The following is a 21,549-nucleotide window of genomic DNA, read 5'->3' on the forward strand; positions in this document are numbered from 1 at the left end:
ACAAAAACTGCACCAAACTGTAAGTACTGTGTCAGAGACTGTATGAAGACCATCTGCAGTAGAACTAAGCCTGTTTTAATGACATCTTTACCCATTAGATTTATGGAATACAAAATCTGACAACAGAAAATTATACCTGAAGGAGAAACCCATCAGGTTTTACGCATTCGCTGGGTTTTAAAAATACTCCTTCATGAGATCTGTCCTGAGAATAACATAGAAACACTTGGTTACTGCTGAGTTTTGGAGATGTTGTAACTTCCTCTGCTTTTTAATAACTTTTAATAATTATAATAATTGACCCTGAATATTCCACGACAAAAGAGAACTTGTTTCTCTAAAATAATTAACCGGAAAGTATCAAATGAGTTAAGTTATCACCTTTTTAAAGATACTTTTCTAACTCTAAAATAATATTTTAACCCGCTATATCTGTCAACGTCAAGCAAGCATCACATGAGCAGCGGTTAATAAGCGTTCTTCATTGCAGAAAATAGGAAAAGATTTATGCAAATGGGTGTGTGTTTGTACGTTACCCCCATCAGTTTCTAAATCGCTCCAGAGTCAGACTGTCATGGCACACAGTTCTCTATCAGTCCAAAAAACAACCAGGCCCTTCCCAGGTCTGTTGGTGAGACGTTGAATCATTCTTTGTCCACTTTAACTTCTCCAGGAGGGAGAAAGAAGAAACTTTGCTCCGGTTTCTCTTCTGCCCGCATAAGATGCTTTCAATATAAATCCAGTGTATCACTCTTCTGGCTCTTGCAAACAGCATGGATCGTTGTCCATCTCAGTGGGTCCAGACGTCTTCTGAGTTTTTTGTTTTTTTTCTTGTAGAAAGTCACACTGCGATTTTCAACATGCAGGAAGGCAGATCTCTCTCTTTCAGGCCGTGCTGGAGAAGCGTCTCTGGAGAAGGGCAGGTTTCTAAAATCCAGACTCAAAAACGCAGATGTTGAACTCAAATCCCATGTATGTGTGTATTTGTGTGTGAGAGAGGCAGAAGAAAAGTTTAGTATAGGTTCAGATTTTGCACAAAGAAATATTATCAGTCAGTCAGTCAGTTGTCCCCCTGCCTGTCACTTCCTTCCACAACATGCACTATACTCCTTTCTAAAACAACTTTCTTTTCAACTCTCTAATGTCCCTTTTCACTTTTACCTTCTTTTCCGACTGATCGCAATATTTAAGGCAAACAAAACTTCCTTCAGGAAAGTTTTAACTCTTTAACCCCTTAATTGATGCACTCTGTGCTTTTTAATCTTTTTCTTATGTTTTTTTTATTTTTCCATCTGCATCCATCAACTGTTTTACTTGAAACTATTTAAACTATTTAACTTATTTACACTCAAACTTCCACGCTGTGAAAAACCAAACTTATCTTCCAAATTAAAGCACATTTAACACAATCATCCCCACTTTTTCCTTTCATTATTTTATAAATCAGAGTATGAAGAAGGAGACACCCCTGATGCCTCAAGGTTCCGGAACCATTTTTTTTTTACCTGTTCAGCGGCACGTCTGCCGACTGGCTTTTCTCCTTTATGAGGTGTAGAAAATTGCTAAAAACCACCCGCAAAACCCTGTGTTTTGCTTTAACCCATTGTTACCAATAAGAACCTCCCTGCCATTTCTTTGCAGGGTAACCGGGCACTCAGCTGATGTCCTCCCTCTCGCAACTCAGGAACCTAATTAATTAGTTAGGAGATGATGGTTAATGTGTAATACAAAATAATAATATACATTATATCATACAGAGCAACTTCTCACCCAGATGTATTTGACGACAAATAGTTCGGATCAAATCGGCCAGAAGCCGCAGGCGGGCACCAGAACTCCCCTCCGTAAAATGGAAGTGGACTGAGAACAACTCTCAGGCGGGCCAGGCGTCCGTGTCCCATCCTGCGGTCTCCTCTGGCACGTTAGATCCTGTTCATGACGCTAAAATTGTTGTGGAATTTTCTTATCAACGTGGGTAGAAGTTGACTCATAACAAGAGAAAATCCGGACTTTGTCTTTATAAGTTTTATTCAAACGCATTCAGCGTTTGAAGACCCTGACACTGAGGTTAGTCAGTGAAACAGAGCCCCGAACAACATTTACACACAGTATTTATACCAGAACATGACAGTGTTATCTCAACTTCAAAGAGTCTGTGTTTTACGACCCCAGACCCTTCTCGGGTTCAGAGGTGAGAAGGCATCACCGTAACAAATGTCTTTAACCATTAAACTTCTGATAATGGCTTTTACAGCTTCCTCCTCTAACAAAGATGTTCACAGGAGTGAGGTAACCCAAAGGTTACACTTTGGAATGCTTACTGCAAGAATTTCCATCACAGTACTCATACATTGTATTTCATAAAATGACCTTACAGCAGAAAATCGAAAGAAGTTGTTGCTTAAGTGAAATGAGAAAAAGTACAATGATGACATAAACAGGGCAGATTTTTTAATTCTTTTATTTTTATGATTTCAAGTATTATTTATATTAAATGTTTTTACTTGTGATAAAAGGAGGGACTGTTGGATGGGTGCGAGGACTTGTTATCACTCATGTAAAAACTTTGTGCTGTAATGCACCTGCAGTCTGCTCTTTGGTATGCAGCTTGTCTCTGAGTGCAGTCCTCCCTCCTGTGTGTGTGAATTATTGTTATCTCCGTGAGAACCAGCCTCCTTTCTGTCTCACACACATACACCCTGTCTGAACTGTCTGTTGAATTGTGTATAAAAATAAAGAGATAGGGTGTCAAAACTTTGTAGTTGCACTGCAAAGTGGGCTACCCTTGTCACAAGTAAAACTGACTCTGTATCGTTCTTACCTCTGAGTTGACTGAATAATACCTAACAGCAAGTTATATGCTCACAATTACTAATTAGTGATTAAACACATGCTGAATGTGTGTGTGTGGGGAGGATAGAAAGCAAATATAGGTTACTTTTATCTACGTCTCATAAAACCATAGCCTAGTCGACAAGCAATGCATTAACCAGCAATTATGAATCAATAATTCTTTCATAATGCATTACTGTCATGGGTACATTATGAAGTCATGCCATCTGATTAATATCCTCTAAACGACAAGAGGACTAAACACTGCATTGCAATGATTTGCAAAACTTTACTAGAGAAAAATATGCCCACCACTGTCATACAATATGATATTTATAGAAAACACGATTTATATTATTGTCTTTTCTGTCATTTTATCCAAAATGAACTTGCACAGCAGCTTAGAGGAGTTCTACCATTTCCTCTCAATAGGTGCTTTGTGTTTTTACAAAAGGCAAGACAGGTTTATTTGTTTAGCATCCTTCAGTCACAAGGTAATTCATTGAAAAATACACAGAGATAATATAAGAAACATAAAATAGTTTTAAAATGTATTTAAAAACATTTGTAAAAAATTTATCCATCACTGTGAAGTTATTAAAATGCAAATTTTAAACAAAATGCTGAGACATGTAATGAATTGCAAAATACTAATAAATACTGCAGTAAACACTAATGTTTTTTTTGTCCTTATTTAAAGGAGGAAGCAGCTTCTGCACATCTCATATTTTCAGAGTTTTTTTTTCCAGAAATGCGTGGAATAAAAACTGAATGCTGACTCATCTTGTTTAGTTCTGATCCTGGTAATACTGAGAAGATTTGCATCGACAGGGGGTAAATGTTTGCAAACCTGACACTGTGCTTGCTTTCAACTGTAAAACTAGACAGAAGGCCAAAATTGCTCAAAAACTGCTTCACTATGCAAAGAGCATCACTCTGCATTGACACAATTTGCTCAAATTTGCATGAAGCACTATGTATGACATTTAAGGGAAACCCATATTCATAAAGCTATATTTATGATAATTACAACAAGAACAAATAACTCCTCATTTTAGAAAGAAAAAAAAAAACAATTCTTTGCCTTTTGCAGATCTTACCAAAAAACAGCTAAAAAAAGCTGCTGATAATTTTGACGAAACAGAAGATAATCATGCTAGAAATACAAAAACACGTCAGCATTTGATTCTGTCTTGATGTTTGCTTGATATTTTTGCAAATACACTCTATTCAATAATTTAGGGGTTATTTGGCACTAGTGGTCTTTATTTCAAAGCGGAGTGTCTTGAAATGTAGTGGAGAGAGGAGAAAGGCATGCAGGAGAAGTCTCACTGGGTTTGAGGTCTGAGGACTTTGTACATCTGTGGCAAGTTCTACCGCTACGCCATGCACCACGCTCTGATGATTCAGGGTATTATATATATATATAGACATATATATATATATATAGATATATCTATATATCTATATACTTCTAATCTGACAAAAGAGTCTCAGCCGAAGAGGAAACTTGTGATTTTGAAAAGGTTCCACCAAATATGTTGAATTCTATGACAACAAACTGGGCTTGCAGATGCAATGGTAAATGTGTCTACAGGAAGGGACAGAGCAGATTGTACTTCTTAGGTCCTGCAGTGTTAGCAAGATACTGCATATGTTCTATAGGCCTGCTGTGGAGAACGCAATCTCTTCTGCCATCATTGAATTACAATGTAAACTGAATTAATTGACATTGACAGGGGTGCATTTGTTGCTGCAAAGCAGCTTTAAGATGTGTATCATTTATATGTTTAGTAACAATTGAGGCGTCACCTGTGAGCTGTTCAGGTGGTCAACTCCAGCTTTGCTGCTGCTTCACACATGATCATTCTCACATTGTGGAGAATATATCTATCATACCCAATTTGGCGGTCTGCATTTCATGTGCTGCTGCTTGGTTCCTTTTAGTTCACCACCCCAGCACGTCTCTTTTTCTGGAACATTTTATCTTCTCTTTCTCTTTTTGAAGAATGGTTGAGAAAAATAGATGCCTGTCTGACTTCACATTTTACACCAGTCTGGAAGTTATTATCACTTAAAATTCCTGGAAACTGGATCAATAAAAGTTTTTAAATATAAGTTATAAGAATTAATTTTAAATAGAGATCCAAATGTTCAGTTCAGTTAAATTAACCCTTATTGTCCACGAAGAGCAGTTTGCTGTACAGTTTCAAGGTTTCTCTTTGTTTTGCTAAAGTTTCTGGCACACATTCACCTCCTTCCAAGGTGCGTAGGGAGGAATCTGGTGAGGTGATAAATCCAGTTTCAAATACCAGGGAAAAATGTTTGGTCTGCTAATTATAAAAATAGAAAAAATACAGGAGTAGCACAAGCAAAACAGTGCTTGAAACACATGTAAAAAAAAAGACAAGACTGATCCAGTAAAGAACAACGAGAACCAGTAAGTGCAGAATGAGACTAAATGAGACTTAACCCACCATCCTAGGATTAAATGACTACAGGCCTGTAGCCCTGACGTCTGTGGTCATGAAAACCTTTGAGTAGCTGCTGTTGAAGCACCTGAAAGACATCACAGGTCCCCTGCTGGACCCCCTGCAGTTTGCTTACTGAGCAAACAGGTCGGCAGATGATGCTGTCAACTTAGGTCTACACTTCATCCTGCAACACCTTGACCGCCCAGGGACGTACGCCAGGATCCTGTTTATAGACTTCAGCTCGGCCTTCAACACCATCATACCAGATATCCTCCACCTGTCAGTGGATCAACAGCTTCCTGATGGACCGACAGCAGCAGGTGAGACTGGGGAGCATCTTCTCCCACAGCAGATCTATAAGTACTGGTGCCCCCCAGGGGTGTGCTCTATCCCCACTCCTCTTATCCCTGTACACAAATGACTGCACCTCAGCGGACTTGTCCGTGAAACTCTTGAAGTTTGCAGACGACACAACTGTCATTGGTCTTATCCAGGACGGTGATGAGTCTGCATACAGACAGGAGGTGGATTGGCTGGTACACTGGTGTTGTCAGAACTACCTGGAACTCAACCCGCTAAAGACTGTGGAAATGGTGGTGGACTTTCGGAGAACACCATCCCCATACACCCCCTCACCATCCTCAACAACACCGTAGCAGCTGTGGACCACTTCCTAGGAACCACCATCTCTGAGGACCTGAGATGGTCTTCACACATAGACACTGTTCGAAAGAAGGTCCAGCAGAGACTGTACTTCCTGAGGCAACTCAAAAAGTACAACCTTCCACAGGAGCTGCTGGTCATCTTCTACACTGTCATCATTCAGTCTGACCTGTCTTGATCCATCTCAGTGTGGTTTGGCTCATCCACAAAACAGGGCAGGTGCAGACTGCAACGAATAATCAGGACTACAGAGAGAATAATCAGGGCTGACCTTCCCTCCATCCAGGACTTAAACAGGTCTAGGGTCAGAAAAAGAGCTGCAAAAATCTCTGCAGACCCCACACACCCTGCACATAAACTGTTTAGAGTTTTACCTTCAGGCCACCACTTCAGAGCACTAAACCAGCCGCCACAGAGACAGTTTCTTCCCCCAGGGTGTTTCTCTGTTGAACATTCAATAGAGTACCAAACAACAGCATACAGATGTTGCAAGTGCACCTTTTTATTTATATATGTGTATATTGTATATGTATATTCTGTAATGCAAAAACAAATCCAGAGAGCAAAGTGTACCGGAGTCAAATTCCTTGGCAATAAAGTTGATTCTGATTCTACGTGCAGGTTAGGTAATCAGGGGATTAAATTGAGCAGCTGATGAAATAGGAAAGGAGGGAGACCAAGTAACACAAATTGAGCTGAACTAAGACACACAGAAACTACTTATCCAAGGGGAAGAGAATAAAAACCGATCTAAGATAAACAAATTCAAATGTACAAAGAACAGAACACAACACACTAAGGAAGTAAATGCAAATGAATGAATTAATATAGCAAAACTCTAACGGCAATATCAACAACTAAATGGCAAGACCTATTAGAACATAATAAACAACAAGGAAACAATAAATCCACAGAAGTAAACCAAAAGCCAAACACCTGTGGATCATGACAGTTTCCTAGTATTTCAAGTGGTGATGGAGTCTTATAAAAATGTCTCACATATATTTTTCAGGAACTGTTAAGGGTGGTAATACGTGCGCCACATTTTTTACCAGGGATGGAAACAATTGCGGAGGCTGTTGTATAATTTATTGTAATCAACTGTATTTTTTAATTGCTAATAAACTTTTTTTTGGAGTAGGCTAATTAGATACTAGAAATATCAAAGGGCACTCTTTGCCTGAAAGTCTGTGGGCTTTGAAGCATAGGTGGGACTTGAAGCTCCCCACATGGAGCTAACTGATCCTCACAGTGGGAATATCAGCTGAGGCAGAGAGGGAGGGGGAGAAATTGAGATGTCAGGATGAATGGCAGAAGAGAAAAAAAGAGGGACGGGGTGTGGACGCCCTTAAATCCCTTTCTGCCATATAGCCAACCTGGAAGACAGTTATGTATTTCCGCAGTGCTTTTGCATCGCTACAGTTATGATCCACCCAGGAAGCATGGATATGAAGGAGACATTCTCTCTTTTGACAGTTGGACTCTACTGAGAGAGGAGAGCGCTGCTCTCATCAGATAAAGTGAGAAAAAGTTATTGTTTTTGTTTCCACACGCAGTGCAAGAAAATGAAGGCGATCAGTGATTCCATCACGGATGTTTCGAGGTCATTTTCCTTGGATCCACCTTACTGGATCCGCAGATGCCAGACGGTTTTCCTTCTGCTGGTCTGTTTGTTCCACAGCAGCCTGAGCTCCCTGGTGGACTGTCCGCCCACCTGTTCCTGCTCATCCACCGAGATATACTGTAACAAGTCAGACAGTAGCGGGTTGTTCCCGCTGTTGTCCTTCCAGGGGACAAGCACCGCAGGGAACGTGAGCGAGAGCATCGAGGACTTTTTCCAGAACATCAGCAGCATGTAAGTCTTCCAACATTTGATTTATATGTAGTAATAAAAGTCGACCGGGGGTGGGGGTTCCAAGCTACCATATGTCGTTTTAAATTGTATCTGTAAATCACACATCATCGTCCATGTGTCACACTTTTAATAGCGATTTTCTTCTCATTTAGGAGAAAATAAAACAGGAATTATTGGAATAACTTTATTTCTAATACCACTGCTTTGTTTAAGAACTATGCCATCCGCATGGTGAGAAAAACTCAAAATAAAGAAGACAAAGGCAGGGATGCTATACAGCATCTCCTGTAGTTTTATTTGAATCGTACACAGTATTAGCCCAACATAACTCCTATTAGTTTACCATTCTCTCATTTCATTAAAAACTACACTACCGGTCAAAAGTTTTAGAACGCCTTTCTCAGTTAATGGTTTTCTTTAGGTTTATAACTATTTACATTGTAGATTCTCAATGAAGACATCAAAACAGTAAATGAACACATATGCAATTATTTACCAAACCAAAAAATTGTAAAATAACTGTAAATATGCTAAATTTTAGAATCATTAAAGTAGCCGCCCTTTCTGTAATGACTGAAATATTAACCCCTGGCCATCTCTCAATGAACGTCTGGGAAATTCTTTCAAGACTCTTGGAAAACCATTTCAGTGACCACCTCATGAAACTCATCAAGAGAATGCCAAAAGATCAATGCAGTCATCAAAGCAAAGGGTGGATATTTTGTAAAATCTAAAATAAAAATAAATGTTTAGAGTTATTTTACACTTTCTATTTACTACATACATGTGTTTATTCACAGGTTTGTTGTCTCTGATGAGAATCTACAATTTAAATAGTCATGAAAATAAAGAGACCCATTAAGTAAGGAAAGCGTTCTAAAACCTCTGACCAGTAATGTACATTCAGACTCACATTTAAATACTAGAATACATAAAAAAGAAACAAACATCAATTTTTTACTATTTTACTCCTATATTGCAGTTCATTATCACAACAGTAATACGTGCAACAAACACTAGTCTTTCAGCCGCTTAGTCTATACTTTCCTTATTACAAATATGAGTTTTGGTCTCAAAGTTCTCCACAAATTCCCAGTTTCAGCCAGCTGGTACTATTTATTTTGTAATTTTTTTTAAATGTGAAATATAATACTTTTTCCTAAAAATGCATCTAATTTACTGGGAAGGACATGGTCCTAAAGGCAGCATGTTGGCTACTCTGTATTTGTTAATTTTGCCATCAAAAAATAGAATCAAGTTTCACTAAGAAGACTGATACCAGTCCATAGCACCACACATTCTGGCCTTTGGACCTTTTGATGTGTAGAGTCATTAGTAAATTAAAATTATTCCAGATTCATTCCTGTTTAATGATATGTTCCTTTATAAATGTAAACCTTTTTCTAATCTCTTTTTAAAATGGCCTGTAAGAAGTATGAAAAGAAAAAAAATACATCTTTAAAATATGATCTAATGCTGAAATTATTTCACAGCCAAAACATGTAGGTGTTTTTCTATTAAAACATGTTGTTTGTACAGGTTTTTTTAACACAAGCAAGGACGGCAGAACATATTAAAAATTGGGTCAGGCTGTCGCTGATCCATATATTGTGTTCTGCCCAGCTGATCAAAAGCTGCTGGGTTTTTGCAAAGCGTTTTGTGGAAATCTTTTAACTCTGAGCTGCATTCAAGAACATTTGTGTGAAGTAACTATGGAAAGTTCAGTGTAAGTAGATTACATGTCTATGTAATTCCACTTTATGCAACTGGGTTGTGTAACCTTAGAAAAAAATCTAAATTTTAAACTAAAAAAAATTACCGCAGTCATTACTTGCCCCGTTAACTAGTTACTATTGTAGTGGAGTAACTCAGTTACAAAGTCATTTACTTTTTGGGGGAAGTAACTAGTAACTATAACTAATTCCTTCTTTAAAGTAACATGTTCAACACTGGAAATAAGCAACCAGATCTACAAAACAAGGCAAAAACAAGTAACCCAACAATGACCACCTTTGGGGCCTTACAATTTAGAAGTTACTGAATATTGTTATTAGTAATAACGTTTGTTAAATACAACCTCTGAACTTTACTTCATATTATAAGAACAGCAGTTACTGTATCTCAGGCTCAGGTATATCTGCCATGAAGTCAATTCCGGATCAACTGGGAGACATAGAGAGCATTAAAATAGTCGAGTCTGGAGCTAAAATAAGCATAAATGGCCTTCACTAGGTCAGAATGATTAAAAAAAAAAAGCTTAACTTTGGCAAGAAGTACATCTTACTGAAAACCGTTCTCATAAAAATCACCAATGATCTTCTGATGTCAGCTGACACTGGTTTACTTTCCTTTCTCATCCTCCTTGATTTGATTGTGACCTTTGATACAATCTCTCACCCCGTTCTCATCAACAGATAATCCTCGCTTGGCTTCACCCACACCCCCTTGACAGGTTTTACTCCTACCTTTGTGACCACAATAAGTTTGTCCAACTCAAGTCTCAGATCCCATCCCTCTCCTGTAACATCTGGTGTGAATCAGGGTTCTGTCGAAGGACCCTCATTCTTTATTATTTACCTTCTTTTTCTTGGCAATATTTTTCCAATTCTTCACTTTTTGATTTTAATGTAATCAAAAAGGGGTGTGCCCTCTAAACTGTGATAAGCCAACCGGTATAACATAGAGACGTGAAATTTCATACACAGGTAGAACCCTCTAAAACAAGAAAAAAAGTTCCTTGGAAGTATGTCCTAAAACTGACAAGAAGCCACCTATTTTGGGTCAGAGGGTAATATATGGGTGTTTTTGTCATTTCATTCATGTCGCACTTTGACAAAATCCTCCTAAGGATTTTGAGATATTTGCTTCAAATTTCATCAGTATGACCTTAAGGCATGGGGCATTAAAAGTAATCAAAATCATGAGTTTTTGAGCATGACTAGGAGGTGTAGCCAGCCCACAAACTGTGCCTTCTCGCCCAAAAAATTAGAAGTGCTGTATCTTCCACATAGAAAGGCACAATTAGATCAAAGTTTGTATGATTTATCCATGTTGTGTTCTCGATGATACTATATGGCCATATGCGGACATCATCAAAGCCCTGCCTGCTGAGAACAGGAAGTCACTTTTTTCACTCGGAAAGGTCCCTCTCTGACCCTCTTGACCTAATCCACTTTAAAGTGGGTCACAAGACAGATAAGTTGTTCTCACTTGGTTTCAAACTCAGAGACCTTTCACTGGAGGATGTGGGTGTGGTTTGTGGTGAATTCTAACATTCCACCATGGCCATACATGGCCAAAAGATATTCATATATTTGGTGGGCATGGCCTAATTCCTCCACAGCACCCCATAAAAGCACTAAACCAATCAGCCCAAATTCATGCTTTGACTGAAGATTATAAAATTTAGAATACATATGTAACTTCGAAGTACCTACAAAAAAGTCTCCTGGAGCCATGGGCCAAACCCCACAAGACAACGGCTATTTTGGAGCGAAAACACCATTTTGTCTGAATTTTGCTGAGGAGAGGGATTTCTCCTTAGCAAAATTCACCCAGGGACACCCAGGGATTTCTGGGTGTCCGTTCTTGACCTGTAACCCTCATGACCTGATCTTGGATGGATGGATGGATGGATGGATGGATGGATGGATGGATGGATGGATGGATGATGGATGGATGGATTATATATTCATTAATGTTTTTATCAACCATCATTTCAAAAATAAGTATTGCTACATTTCACAGGAGTTAGGTGGGGTTATGGCAGTTTGCAGAAGAGATGTTACTGAATATTTTCTTCATTTATCTCTCCATTTCTCCAACACATAAACCACAATCTACGCTAAAGTTCAATTTTACCTGTACACTGGCTCTTTTATATTCTTCACGCCACAGTTGGTGTCTTCTTTTAATCTAGTGAGAGGAGAATCAATTATTTTACCTTATTAGATTAGAATCCTGAATAGTTGCAACTTGTAAACAACTTCCTTGGGGTCAACTGCACATTAAACCTATTTTTAGCCATGTTGTGTATTGTGCAGCTCTCTGGAGTGTGGGGGACGCCAGTGTTTCTTGTACTTTTTACCATGTTGTATCTACCTCCATTCTGGCATAGGGAACATTTGTTCTCTCATTGGTCCATCTAAGTGATTGGCGCTACTAGCTGTAATTGCAGAAGGACTGGTAAAGAGGGAGCCCTACATTTTCTTTCTGGTCAGAGCGGGGTGCATCATTCCAAGAGGCTTGCAAACACATACCTGCTGTGGATGACGGTTGATGTAACTGAACATCCATCCATCCATTATCTATACCCACTTGTCCGTGCAGGGTTGCGTGGGAGGTGGTGTCTATCTCTAGCAGTCACTAGGCAAGAGGCAGAGTACACCCTGGACAGGTCACCAGTCCATCACAGGGCACACAGAGACACACAGGAACAAACAACCATGCACCTGTAAGGGTGTGTATATGTGAGAGACCAAGGACCCAAACAGCTAAATAAAATAGACTTTTTTTGTCAAGTGAAACAATCTACACATCTTTACATGTTAAGCTGTTTCTAACAGATTTTATTATGGAATAACACAACATTAACACACTGTTAACATAGGTTACAACAGTTTCTGACCCAAGGTAGAAATATTTAAAATTGATAAATTAGACAAAGCCCTCAAAAGGCTGCCAACACTTAGAAATGTTTTTTGTTCCAAGGTAGATAAAACGAAAAAATAAATAAATAAAATAAAATAAAATAAGTAAAGTCTGTGTTCAGCTTAATTTCCTGTTGCTGCTAAAGCTCCCTGCTTTTCATATGTATTGCTTTGAAATTTTGTCTTCCAGTATTACTGTAACAGTTTGAGATACCTTCCACTAAATGTTTGAAATGTATTAAAAATCTATCTAGGCACATAACATGCTCTGCTTGTATGTTTAAACTTTAATAAAATATGTTTCATATAATAAGTGCATCGCTGATGTATTTGAAACATTTCTCTGCAACACTAGACCTGAAACAGTAGTGCTGTCTGGATCAACACTAGTCATTTCTGGATTGGTGGCCTAAACTCGATATCCAATGCAAGTAGGGATGGGTATACTTTTCACATAGTAACCGATACCCGGTACCTGGGAATTAGTATCGGTACTCAATAGTACCAAACAACATTCAGCTCTTTGTATTGTAACAAAACAGTTGTTTCAAAAATTTACAACATTTGCTTCTTCCATGTCACTGGCAGCCGACAACGAGTAGGCGTGCTAACGGTGCCGAATGCAGGAGTTGTAGCCGTAAATCTGAGGCTGATAAAAACTGTTCACTCTTCAGGCTTGAGAAAAGTTTTGTGCTTAACCAAGTGCTTCCTTAGATTAGAAGTTTTCCTTACACTTCCCGTCACAAATATTGCAGCGAGGGTAATTTGCATTGCATTTTAAAAAGTGAAACCATACTTTCAAGCTCTTTCTATCATCCATGCTTTGTTGACTGTACCAGTGGCTACTGATGTCATTACGCTCGTGTGTGTGCAATGCTGTGTTCATGTCTGGCATGGAAAATCACCCAGTCTTCCACTCCCTCAGAGTCACAATGATGCGTTTAGTTACCGAAAAATGGTACTGTTTGATTTTACGTGAATCTGTACTCAGTAGTACCGATGGGAGTCGGACCCTATAAAAGTACCGAATTCAGTACCCATCCCTAAATGCAAGGATGATATCAGTAGGCCTGGTACGAATACTGGAGAAAATTGTCCCCATCTCTGGTTACAACAGATAAGAATAGATAGATAGGTAGATAGATAGATAGATAGATAGATAGATAGATAGACAGACAGACAGACAGACAGACAGACAGACAGACAGACAGACAGACAGACAGACAGACAGACAGACAGACAGACAGACAGACAGACAGACAGACAGACAGACAGACAGACAGACAGACAGACAGACAGACAGACAGATAGATAGATAGATAGATAGATAGATAGATAGATAGATAGATAGATAGATAGATAGATAGATAGATAGATAGATTTTATGCCATGTTAATCACATGCATATTTTATGCATATGCGTGTGCAAACTTTGTGGGTCTTTACTTTAGAATAAAGTGGAAATTGTGTTTATCTAAACACTTTCTGAATCTTTATCTGAATCTGATGTGCTAACACACATTGAAGTTTTGGTTAGACTTGGAGACTTGAACATGGAGTTTAGGGAAAAAACATACATGGGATATAAGCATTTGACCCCATCATTTGTGTTTCCTCTTTAAAGGAAAAACAGATCAGTTCAATTCAGTTTTATTTATATACCGCCAATTCACATGTCGTCCCAAGGCACTATACAAAGTCAGTTCAGTCGAAATATACAGATTTCAAGTCAGGTACATACATTCCAATTATGTCTAACTATCAAAGAGTGCAGTCAGATTCAGTTTATTATTCAAATTGGTTACAAAGTTGTTCTATTTAAGGAAACCCAGCAGATTTTCATCTCAGGAACAAATTAGAAATATCCTATCCTGGAGTAACGCTGAAAAACTAGTCCATGCATTTGTTATTTCAAGGCTGGACTATTGTAATTCTTTACTATCAGGATGTCCACAAAATGCAGTTAAAAGCCTTCAGCTGATTCAAAACGCTGCAGCAAGAGTTCTGATGATAATTAAAAAGAGAGATCATATTTCTCCTACTTTAGCTTCCCTTCATTGGCTCCCTGTTAAAATCCAGAATAGAATTCTCTGCTCTGTTTTCTCAAACCCCGTGTCGGTCATGGCAGATGGCCGCTCACACTGATCCTGGTTCTGCTGGAGGTTTCTTCCTGTTAAAAGGGAGTTTTTCCTCTCCACTGACGCTACATGCATGGTCAGTATGAGGGATTGCTGCAAAGTCAACGCCAGTGATTGTCCACTGTCTGTACATGCCCATCCAGGAGGAGTGAATGCTGTAAGTCACTGACTGGATGCAATCTGTTGGATTTCCTTAGATAGAAAAACGTTTTATCCAATTTGAATAAATAACTGAATCTGACTGTCATAGTGTTACGTATGGCTCTGACCCACATGCAGAATCACACTCAAAGGAAACAGGTACAAGTTTGAAAAAGGTTTATTTAAGGATAATGGATCGGTATGCTGTGCAGGAACAACTGTAAGGAAAAACGACAGTAAACAAAATCAGAACTTAAATGTGAAATGTCTCTTACCAGGAGGGAGTAGGCAATCTGCCAAGAGGAGAGGGATTTGGACTGGAGAAGAAGTGAATATGGAGAGAATGGTAAGTCTGATGATTTCTTAGTTACTTGGGTTAGAGCTTGGCGTGCAGGCGAAGCGTCAGCGGAGAGGTGGAGGGTGGACAGGTTAGGTTGAATGGTCTCTGGAGAATTGGGGTCTGGAAGCAGCCAGCCGGGGAAGTTCCAGAGTCGGGTAGGTGTGTGTGGAAGATCCTTCCTGGGGAGATCCTAGGGGCAAGGCTAGTGCGAAACGAAGCCACCGGGGCCAGCCTGGGTAACCTCCAGGTAGTCACCGGTATAATCTTTGGAAGGTCCTTGAAAATGTAGTTAGTGTTTGAATGAAGCCACCGGGGCCAGCCTGGGTAACCTCCAGGTAGTCGCTGGTTCAGTTCACTAAGAAGAACAAAGAACAAGTTAAACGTTGTCGAAGGCAAAGTACACATAAACTTAATTAATACGAGGTTGGCTGAGTAGCTACCTCAGAGGCTAATACTCGAGCGACGAGATGCTGGGTGCTTCCTGCTTAAGTACTCCAGGACTTGGAGATGGAAAACACCTGTCTCCACCACTACTGAGCACTAGCACCTACTAGGAGTCAAAAAACACAGACAAAAACATACAACAGAAACTCCAGCCCCGACACTGACTGCAATGTTCAATGGTTAGGATTAATTGGAATGTATGTAGCTGACTTTTGTGAAGTGCCTTGAGACGACGTGTTGTGAATTGGCGCTATATAAATAAAATGAATTGAATTGCATCGAGTCAGTGACTTGCAGTATTCACGCCTTCTGCACTGATAAGCACAGATCCAGGAATAAATCACATTGACCTACTTCCAGCTCTGCATAGGAAGAGGAGGAGTCTGAACTGGAATCTCTGACCCCAAACCACGTTCCCCCTTAAGCTCAGCCTCAATCCGGCTGCAGTCGCAGCTAACAGAGAAACCCGTGAATCAACTGAGGGGGTCTTTAAACTCGTGCGCGAGGATAGGACTACTACCTTCAAAAAATTATTCGATTCAAAAGCGACTACGATCAGATGGCTGAATACCTGATCGTGTGCATACAAAGTTAAGTATGACCTGTTGCCCAAAATGTTCTAGCGTTCATACGAAGAGGGATTATTTTGTACAAGCACCGCTTGACTTCTGTTTCTAAGGTTACAGAAGAAATCAAAAAACCCCTGTCCCTAATTGAAGCGGTTTTCCCCCGGCCTGAAAGAGGATAGCGTAAGAGCTACTAGCTCTGCACATGGCCAGTGTGCCAACCCAGTGTAACCTACCCACATAGCAGCTATGAAGCAGCCGCAAAAGTCCTTTGTTCTGCCCACATGAGGTTGGATGACAGGGAATATTCCCCTCCTCAATTCGTGATCCCAGGACACCTTTCCTTCAGAACGGTTCACTTAAAAGGTGGTGTTTTGGGCAGAGAAAATTAGTTTAGGATGAAAACATCTGAATAATGTTTATTTCAAGATGTTTACTTTTGTTTTTGCTTTTAGAAACTCAGCTATCAAAGTGCTAGCAGACTAACTTCTTAGCTAAGGTAAACCTCAGTAAATCTCAGTATGGAAGCTAATTATGTGTTCTGTGTTGTGTTTTAAAGTTAAAACAACTTTATTTAAATGGTGTTTTTAAACACAGATCAGCCATAACATGCGGTCAGTGCAATGCATTTAATCCTTTGATGGTATTTTAAAGGAACATCCTTGACTTTAAAGGAGTGGTAACAGGCTATAAGTTTCCTTTGTTAGCTCCAACCACTAAAAGCTAAGGCTAGGCACGTGAACAGGTGATGGCTAGTTAAGGATTGTTTATCCAGAGAGGTTGTTAGCTTCTAATCTAGAACATACCATTTCCCTAAATATTATTTTACTAAAGCTGATAGCTAATTAAACACCATTAAGAATCATTTATCCAGAAAGGTTGTTAGCTTCCAATCTAGGAAATAATATCTCCCCAAATATTATTTTACTAAATGTTATAGCTAATTAAACAGTTAGGAATCATTGCATGCGCTGTGGCAGTTCGCAGCCGAGTGTGAAGCGGCTGGGATGAAGATCAGCTCCTCCAAGTCCGAGGCCATGGTTCTCGACCAGAAAAGGATGGCCTGTCCTCTTCAGGTTGGAGGGGAGTTCCTGCCTCAAGTGGAGGAGTTTAAGTATCTCGGGGTCTTGTTCACGAGTGAGGGAAAAATGGAGCGGGAGATCGACAGACGGATCGGTGCGGCTGCCGCAGTAATGGGGGCACTGTGCCAGTCCATTGTGGTGAAGAGAGAGCTGAGCCGAAAAGCAAAGCTCTCAATTTACCGGTCGTTCTACGTTCCTACCCTCACCTATGGCCATGAACTTTGGGTCATGACCGAAAGAACGAGATCCCGGATACAAGCAGCTGAAATGAGTTTCCTCCGTAGGGTAGCCGGGCACTCCCTTAGAGATAGGGTGAGGAGCTCGTCCATCCGGGAGGGGCTCGGAGTAGAGCCGCTGCTCCTCCACATCGAGAGGAGCCAGTTGAGGTGGCTCGGGCATCTATACCAGATGCCTCCTGGACGCCTTCCTCGGGAGGTGTTCCAGGCACGTCCCACTGGGAGGAGGCCCAGGACACGCTGAAGGGACTATGTCTCTCGGGTGGCCTGGGAATGCCTTGGGCTCCCCCCGGAGGAGCTGGAGGAGGTGTCTGGGGAGAGGGCGGTCTGGGCGTCTCTGCTGAGTCTGCTGCCCCCACGACCCGGTCCCGGATAAGCGGAAGACGACGAGTACGAGTACGAGGAATCATTTATCCAGAAAGGTTGTTAAACCTAGAACATAACATTTCCCTAAATATTATTTTACTAAAGGTGATAGCTAATTAGACACCATTAAGAATCATTTATCCAGAAAGGTTGTTGGTTCTTTTTTAAAACAATATTCACTTAAATAATATTTTAATATTTCCTTAATAACTGCCTAACATTTTCTTAAATATTATTGCACAAAATAAAGACACCTAATTGAACACAATTGAGAAGTAATTATCTAGAAGGTTGGTTTTATTCAGCAAATCAGTCTTTAAAATATTGTTTATTAAAATAATGTCTCATCATCTTCTGATGTTGCATTGTGAATGGTGGTGTTGCATCACCCTTTTTTGCCCATGGTTTTTAAGAATCTTTGATTCAATTGTTTATATCGTATATAGTTTATTGGTGTTCCTTATTCTTTCATTTTACCTGGTAGTTTTAGTTGGATTGTTATAGTATAGTAAAAAGTTTGTTGATTGAAATATGGATTTGAGTTGAATTAGTTTTTTAATAAATTCTTGGATTTAAAAAAAAATGTGTGAATCTATTCCTTGTGTGTGCAGAGTTTTGCTGTTAAGTAATGCCAGAGCTTCACTCATCCTTTTCTCTATTGTCCTAATACCACTGCCTTATTGGGCTGGTATTCACAGGACAACACTTAACAGACCGAATTATTATTTAAATAAATATAATATAATATAATCATTGTTATAATCAAAACTGTTGTTTTTTTATTAATTTGAAGTTTCTAGAGCTGATTTCAAAAGAAGGGTGGTTCTTAAAATGAAAAACCCAATGATCCCTCTCAGTGGTGTGGCAAGCTTTTCAAAAATGTGGGGGATGTTTTTCTGTGGGGGGCATCGGCTATTCATTGAAATTGCTAATGGCTGTTTTTTATGTTTTTGTTTTAAAATAATCTCATAAAGTTTACCAAGAGATTTGTTAGTTTCATAAAAAAATGCTTATTAACGTTACCTTACATCTTGGACGAAAATAAGGTTTACACAAACACAACCTGTTTCAATTGACCCATTTCACAAACTGCAACTAAAACATAGTATAGTTCAAACCTACATGCATTTAATTGCTCACCTCTGAATCTTCTTGTGCACTCTTTTTACAGTAATGTCACTTAGAGGACTAAAAAAAAAAAAGTTGTTAGTCATTTTCTTTTCTGCATCTTAATTATACTAAGTGTCAAAAAGACAATTAAAACAGATTAACAGAGTCATGAATCTCACTGACATGACAGAGAGAGTACGTTTTCTAGTAAACATATGCTAGCAAGAGAAACAATATGTTAGCAACAAGCGACTTCTGTGTCGTTACGTACCTGTGTATCCTCTGCACAAATTAGACCAGCTAGATGTAGGTTGCAAAAAGTATGCAATGTTGCAATGTTGTGAAATGTGTGAAGCGATATAGAAACAGCCAAGATGGCGGACTGGCGACTTCAGTGACGTCAATAAAAATCCTCCATTGATTAGACTGCAGTGACCACAGGAAATCCTGAACCACAAGAACATATTGTACCAAAGGCTCTAGAAAGAGATTTCAATGCTCACATTTTCTAATAGTTTTTCAGTAATAAACTTATTGACTCTAAGGAATGGTGTTGTGTTCGGCTGCTTGTTTCCATTCTGTTTTTCCAGAAGACTTTTTACTTTTTAGATATTGTAGAATGATAGATGTGTGATTGTGTTGTATAGGTTATCCCAACTCGAAGTGAGTGCCACATTGTGACCTTCTAATGGCTGTGTTGCCAGTTATTGAAAAACCTTGTTGCTGAATGTTTATTTTGGTGGTATTTTGGCACTAGTTTGAATGAGTCCACACTGACCTGACTTTTGTGCTTTTTGTTAAACAAGTATGTACACACATGCAAACATACAGAATAAGTCCTCATGATAATGCATTTCTAAGTGAGCTTTTAACCAAACACGTTATGACAGAATATCAATATTTGTGGATCAATCGTTTGCTAATGTCAAATTTATAAAAGTATTTATTATAAAAATGAGGAAGAAATCAATATGTCGTATCTTTAATGCATTAATCATGTCCGAGAACTTCAGTTACGTATGGACCTATAGATTCCAGATAAATCAGAGGGCTGTTTAATGTATCAGGGCTTAAGGCCTATTGCACTAACTGTGAAACTAGGTTGACTTTTAAGGTTAGCTCTTTATTAGAAGAATGAAACAGAACCAGCTGCGGTGTTGAACTGCTACATTTTCTTCATCCAGATGCTGGAGTATCCCACGATCTGATTTAATTTAGTAGTCAACAGGATTTATTTGAAATTAATGAGCAGTTAGCCAAATGAACTGTGTCAGAGCTATGCATGGGGGATTCTGTAATCAGTTGCACACCGCATTTGTTGTAAGAACATAACACCTCAAAGTCTTTGTTGCTTGTTCTCCTCAGAGTCAGACTGTTTTAGCAGGACTGTCACAAGAAGCAGTGACAAAATATTTTACTTGGATTTATTTTTGAAAAATTATTATTATTGTTACTATTATTTTAATACTCTTTCATTTTGTTTATTTATGCATTTATTATGCATTTATTTGATTTAGAAATTTGGTTCCTGGGGCGGAGAATACATGATTGCAGTTTACAAAAATATTGTGCATTAATAATTTTTTGATTGTCTTTATACATTTTCATTTGCAAGCACAATAGCAGCATGTTTAATCATCTGGTGATTCAGTTTCAATTCAATTTAGTTTATTTATATAGCGCCAATTCACAACACATGTCGTCTCAAGGCACTTCACAAAAGTCAGGTACATACATTCCAATTAATCCTAATCATTGAACAGTGTAGTCAGATTCAGTTATTCAAATTGGATAAAAAGTTTTTCTGTCTAAGGAAACCCAGCAGATTGCATCGAGTCAGAGAATTGTAGCATTCACTCCTCCTGGATGAGCATGTAGAGACAGTGGACAGTCCCTGGTGTTTACTTTGCAGCAATCCCTCATACTGAGCATGCATGTAGTGACAGTGGAGAGGAAAAACTCCCTTTTAACAGGAAGAAACCTCCAGCAGAACCAGGCTCAGTGTGAGTGGCCATCTGCAACGACCGACTGGGGGTTTGAGAGAACAGAGCAGAGACACAAAGAGAACAAAGAAGCACTGATCCAGGAGTCCTTTCTATGGGAAGGAAAAGTAAATGTTAATGGATGTAGCTCCTTTAGTTGTTTCACCTAGAAAGAAAGAACAGATAAACTCTGAGCCAGTTTTCAAGGTTAGAGTCTGAAAGATGTAAACCCCTGTTCCTCCTGCCAAAAACTTGGGCCTCTGTCTTATGAAAATTAAACTATTTAGGACCGGGGCTAAAGTCCCCAATGTTTCAAGACCCTAAAAATACCTCTGGTGGTGCCTCTACTTTATAATTTAATGCGTTCTGTTATGGAGTTCTTAACTGGAATTATTCAGATGTGGAATTAATTTTCCTCATTGAAATGAGATTACATACAAATACTCCATTCCTTAGCTCCCAAAACCCCTCCATCCAGCACTGATATATATAATGGTGCTCTAATAATGAAAAATATTTGGTACTGAAAAAAGTAAGCCTTTTATTAATTGTTGAATTGACGTGTCCAGAAACTGTAAGGCTGTCAGAAACTTGTTATCAGAGTTTCTCAGTAGATTACATGTATCATGTAATCTACTGGTGCCCCCAGTTATCCTATTCTCCATCGCCTT

General features: G+C 39.1%; 1 protein-coding gene across 4 annotated transcripts in view; it reads left to right on the forward strand.

Moving 5' to 3' along the window:
* Positions 1-7,318: 7,318 nt before the first annotated feature.
* Positions 7,319-21,549, forward strand: part of LOC124878078 (NT-3 growth factor receptor-like) — a 112,821-nt gene continuing 98,590 nt past the window's right edge. For 3 of the 4 annotated variants that reach the window (XM_047381852.1, XM_047381860.1, XM_047381869.1), the window contains exon 1: positions 7,319-7,824. In XM_047381852.1, coding sequence (XP_047237808.1) covers positions 7,535-7,824 — 290 coding nt within the window. In that variant the 5' untranslated portion in view covers positions 7,319-7,534. Of the gene's footprint in view, positions 7,825-15,030; positions 15,099-21,549 lie in introns of all 4 variants that reach the window. The other variant, XM_047381877.1, reaches the window with a different exon arrangement.

This window comes from Girardinichthys multiradiatus, chromosome 2 (assembly GCF_021462225.1).
Source record: "Girardinichthys multiradiatus isolate DD_20200921_A chromosome 2, DD_fGirMul_XY1, whole genome shotgun sequence".
Taxonomy (NCBI): domain Eukaryota; kingdom Metazoa; phylum Chordata; class Actinopteri; order Cyprinodontiformes; family Goodeidae; genus Girardinichthys; species Girardinichthys multiradiatus.